The sequence below is a fragment of the Pinus tabuliformis genome, chromosome 2_1 (assembly GCF_031772625.1).
Source record: "Pinus tabuliformis cultivar Carrire ecotype Pingquan chromosome 2_1, CPIR1, whole genome shotgun sequence".
In the NCBI taxonomy this organism is placed as follows: Eukaryota; Viridiplantae; Streptophyta; class Pinopsida; order Pinales; family Pinaceae; genus Pinus; species Pinus tabuliformis.
The window spans coordinates 566,066,313-566,071,747 of record NC_142299.1 but is presented as its reverse complement, the minus strand read 5'-3'; the positions used below and the strand labels follow the sequence as shown (position 1 = coordinate 566,071,747).

Genomic DNA, 5,435 nt, shown 5'->3' with positions numbered 1-5,435 from the left:
ATGAGTTAAACTTTTTTGCATCTCTCGTTATATTATATAATTACCCATGTGTTGATAGTGCAGAAGGCGTTGAAAGATACGAGTAATATGAAAGTAACTTTTTTGCATCTCTCGTTATGTCATATAATTACCCATGTGTTGATAGTGTAGAAGGCGTTGAAAGATACGAGTAATATGAAAGTAAGTAGTGTAGAAAGATACCAGTAATATGAAAGTAAATTATATTATTAATTTAATTTAGTATTTGGAGTTATTGAATTACCACGTTGAAATTGATTCGTTAATAATCTCACCGGTATTCAAATCAGTATATCTTTTTGAACGAATTAAAAGCATTCAAACCCGGAACTCGCCTTCAACTGCCACAGCATTAAAAAATTGCGATTATTTCATGTAAGCGAAAGTACAGGACAACCGAAAATATTGAAACGGTGGATGCATGGAGTACATGCGTACTCTTTAACCATTCGTGAAGTACTAGTACAGTTGCATTTCTTGCTGAATTCTAATTGTAATCTGGGTGGTTCTGCACTTCCACCAAACCAATTTCAATTTCAATCTCTAGCTTAATTAGTTGTTGGTACACCTACAGTTGACACGAATTTCTCCCTGACTGCCAGTCAATACGCCAATCTGTCCCATCTTTACCATCGCAGCAGTAAATTTTTTATGCCAGGCGATGAAATCGATGCCCGAGTTTTGATTCACAATATTCAGTGTGTTTGGATCTGTGAGCAGAGCCGCATCAGAAGTAAACAGACCGCGGTGGGCTTTAACTTCATCGTAGTAAAGATTGTCGAGGATGAGGGATGTTTTACTTTCCATGGGCACGGTCGTCTGGCTGTTGCGGGAGTCGCCCTTGGGACACTCCGCCTTGAGCACTAAATTAGCATAATAAGGATCCAGAGACGGGTCCGTCTGGACAGTGGTATTGAAGTTGTAGAGCCTGTTCGTGAATGAAGAGCAATGCGAAACCCCAATTGTGTGCGCCCCTGCATCAGGCAAACTTTATTATTCGATCGAGTTCTGCTTCTTTCAAACAATATTATCATCATCATCTGTAAACATGAATATATGAATGTGGTTTTGGTTGAATACCAGAGAGTATAACCATGTCTTCTTGGGATAGACCTTTGGCTGAAAAACTCTGTGTGAGCTGTTTTACATTGAAAGTCGGGGCAGGTACATTTGCCTGAACTTCTGAAGCTAGTGAAATTCTTCCATCCTTTCGTCCAGCGGGAACAGCGTAATCTTTCAAACTGAGAGGTGTTCCAGGTGGAGAGGCCTGCGATCATTTAGACATGTTAGAAATGTTAATGAATCCATTGTTAGGGTTGCTAGGGTGGTTCGGGTAAATTTGAGGGGTTATGTTGTTAGTAATGTTGAGCTCTAGGTTTATCAAAATTCATGGTTTTGTCAATATGGTATTTGATACCACATTTTTAATGTAGTTTATTTAAAGGTGGAAAATGTACCAGTTTATTTAAAGGCAGAAAGACTTTATGTTAATTGGTACTGTGACTAATGGGACTCCATGTTAATTGGTCTTGTTACTAATGGGATCGCAACAATTGTGCCCTTAGACACCACTATTTTTCTTGGTGTTTAGTGAAGGAGCCTCTCTGATGAGATACATAGTGATAGGTGTGTGAACACCCTAAGGCATGAGTATTTTCCCACTAAATTTTAAGATCTATTATTAACCGATGCATGTTGTGCACTTGATTCTTGTAAGACCTTAAGACTTTGATGAGGCATACATGTAGTGTAGTGGAGCATGGAGTCATCAAGTTGTGGAATGGACAACTTGAAGGGGTACCAAGGTGGGAGGGGCACTAGTATCTTAGCTTGAGGGGAGAATGTGAGATTTTAGGTGAGATGATTGATGATTGATGGGAATGTGAGAACCTAGGTGATTCTTGTAAGGCCTTAAGAATTTGATGAGGCATACATATAGAATAGTGGCCCATGGAGTCATCAAGTTGTGGAATGGACAACTTGGATAGGTACCAAGGTGGCAGGGGTACTAGTATCCTAGCTTGAGGGAGGAATGTGAGATCTTAGGTGAGGTGGTTGATGAATGATTGAGAACAAGAGATACTGGCTTGACTTGGGAATGTAGGAACCTAGGTGGTTCTTGTAAGGCCTTAAGACTTTGATGAGACATACATGTAGTGTAGTGGAGCATGGAGTCATCAAGTTGTGGAATGGACAACTTGGATAGGTACCAAGGTGGCAGGGCCACTAGTATCTTAGCATGAGGGGGAAATGTGAGATCTTAGGTGAGATGGTTGATGAATTATTGAGAGCAAGAGATACGAGCTTGACCTGGGAATGTGAGAACCCTGGTGATTCTTGTAAGGCTTTAATACTTTGATGAGGCATACATGTAGTGTAGTGGCCGATGGAGTCATCAAATTGTGGAATGGACAACTTGGATAGGTACCAAGGTGGTAGGGTTTGAGGGGGAAGTTAGATCTTAGTTGAAATGGTTGGTGAATAATTGGGACCAAGAGATACCAGAAAGGTGAATGTGAGAACTCAAGTGAAATGGTTGATGAATGATTAGGACCAAGTTAATATCCTCTAATCAATTTTAAGAGAAAGATTAGGGAATGTGAGAACTCAAGTGAAATAGTTGATGAATGATTAAGACCAAATTAATCTCCTCTAATTAATTTGAAAAAGAAAATTGTTACAGTCGTTTAAGTAAATCAAATTACAGTAGATTTTTTATTTATAAGAACGATAATTTTACCCATAATATTCATCTCTAATATAACTTAGAGTAAAAACTCCATATTAATTGATGTTATAGACTAGTCAAAACCAACTATAATATCTTCAAACACAACTACTTCTCTAGATATTTCATTATCTAACATCGATCACTAAAATTCAATAAACGTTGTTATTATTGCAGGCTATATATTTGGATTATTCCGTAAACGTTGCTATTATGCTATGCTATATATTTGGATTAAAAGATGAAAAAGAGGAATACCAGCTTTACGCTATCTCGAGCGGCAAACGCCAGGATGTCTGCACAGGAAACCGTTTGAGGGCAGATGGCCTCCAGCTTCGTTTTCGCTATGTCAATCACATCGAATGCTACGAGACTTGGATTGTTAGCAGGCGCGTCTTTCTCCGCAACGATGCCGAGTTTGGGATTGGAGTCGATGAGAACGGAGGCGTCGCATCCCTGAATGTACAGGAGGCTCGCCCGGTCAACACATATACAAAGATTATTATTTTGATAAGTTCTGAAAACACATGAACTACTGTCCAATAATTACTGTAAATTTTTTATGATGCTGGTTGAAGATATATTTATCAATTGTGAATTCTTAGAATATTTCGAAATTTGAGGAAGAGGAGAGAGTTGAGAGTTCAATGGTTTGTTCAACTTAACAATTTCTTGACGGGTAACATTGGCTTATTTTAATGAGATTGGACGGGTAACGAGGTGGGAGGAAAAAAAAGGGAGATTAGAGTAAAATATATATGGAAGGGAAAAAAAGGGAGATTAGAATAAAATAAATATAAAAAGACTTCCAGTGGGGTTTTTAGATGGGTCCTTTTAGGAGATGCAGATGTGGAATTTTCATAATAAACAAACCACTAAATTATTATTATTTTTGGTGGGAAGGAGGAATCCGCACTAATAATAGAGTGGATATTATAAGGTTGTGCGGAATTTTACTGTTGCAAAGTGGCTGGGATTGAGAGGCTATGGGTATATGGCGATGTCAAGGGTATCATTGATTGGGTCAAGGACCACAATTAGTTTAATCTGCCCATTTTATCTAATTAGATGAATCATATAAGGGACTTCGTAAGCTCTTTTCAGCACTTCAATTTGATCATGTCTACAGAGAACAAAACATGACCACAGATTTTTTGTCCAAAAAAAAATATAAAGAAAGTTGCTACTATTATGCAACTTTTGAAAAAGACATCAAAGTCAAAGTTGAAAGTATCATTTTCTTGTAAGAGTGTGTGTCTTTTTTATTTTATATTTTTGAGATATGGCTAAGAGGGGAGTTCCAAGTTTTTGAGCTGAGAAGGAAAAAGAAAGGTACAAAAGATGCATCAAATAGTATAAATCCGAAACACAAGGATTTTCAGATTTTGGAAAACAATAGGAAGCATGCATGTCATCACAGAAGATGTAAGGGTAGTAGATAGGATAAATAGATACTCAAATATGGTAGTTTTATGTATATGGTTGGGATAGAAGAATATTATGGGTGTATGCAATTATGAAAATGTATTTAGTTTTTTATTTTTATAATGAAAAAAAATCCAAAATATTTTCAGAATCCGCAATCAAGATAAAAATCCCTATTTATAACAATCCTGACCATTGTTTAATCTCACTTGTCCAACTGTTTGCCAAACCAAACGGACCAAAATAAAAATGCCTATTTATAACAATCCTGACCATTGTTTAGACCATTGTTTAATCTCAGACCATTGTTTAATCTCACTTGTCCAACTGTTTGCCAAACCAAAAGGACCAAGATAAAAATGCCTATTTATAACAATCCTGACCATTGTTTAATCTCACTCGTCCAACTATTTGCCAAACCAAATCAATCAATAATAACCTCACTCTTGTCCATAAAATTCCAAAATATTTTCAAAATCACCCATTAAACTAAAAATTTGACATTTATGATAAACCAATACAGGTGATGTGATTGAAAATGGAAAATGAAAAAATAATCTGAAATTAAATTATGATGTAAACAAAGCATTATATTTGAATCATAGATGTGGGACGACCTACCCTGACGAAACAATCGTGGAAATGCATCCGTATGAGCCCGGCAGCCGTTCCAGGGGAGCTCAAGAATGCACGTTCAACAACCTCAAACACAATGGATTCCGCGATTGGACAAGTAGCATCGTAGAAGCCCACTTGAAGTTCATCGCTCACAACAGAGCCAGCAGCCATGGCACAAAGCAACAGGGCGAAGATGGCAGACTTACAGCACTCTATATTCGCCATTTCACAGCACTAACAAAGATCAAAACATGTCAGCATGCAACCATTCGGATCATTAATTAGCTCCATAAACAGATTTGAAGCCTGAGAACTGTAATGAAGGAAAAATTCGGCATTCTACTGCTTAGCCTATTACCATTGAAATTCTCACCTGGATGGAGGCAGGTAATTGATGGTTGGTAAAACCCTGGAAAACAAGTACTAGAGGCTTTGTATTTGTAAAGTTATATGACAGTGTTACTGCTCGTAACTGACAGAGTTTGGCTATAAACAACAGCTGTTTTGAATCAAATAACTTGGTGGCGAGATTAATTAAATACTCCTCCCAAATTATGCCTTAATTAACGTAGGCCTCTGTATTGTGCAGGTTATGTTCCACTACTATTTACTATTTATGGACAATATTTTTGTGTAGACTCAACTT

General features: G+C 37.4%; 1 protein-coding gene across 1 annotated transcript; it reads right to left on the bottom strand.

Annotated features, from left to right (window-relative positions):
* Positions 1 to 570: 570 nt before the first annotated feature.
* Positions 571 to 5,014, bottom strand: LOC149201669 (peroxidase 5-like). The gene is made up of 4 exons (XM_089401328.1): positions 4,793 to 5,014; positions 3,014 to 3,202; positions 1,099 to 1,285; positions 571 to 992 (listed from the first exon to the last, which is right to left on the bottom strand). The coding sequence occupies exons 1-4, from the start codon at positions 5,012 to 5,014 to the stop codon at positions 571 to 573; spliced, it is 1,020 nt and encodes a 339-aa protein (XP_089257454.1).
* Positions 5,015 to 5,435: the final 421 nt, after the last annotated feature.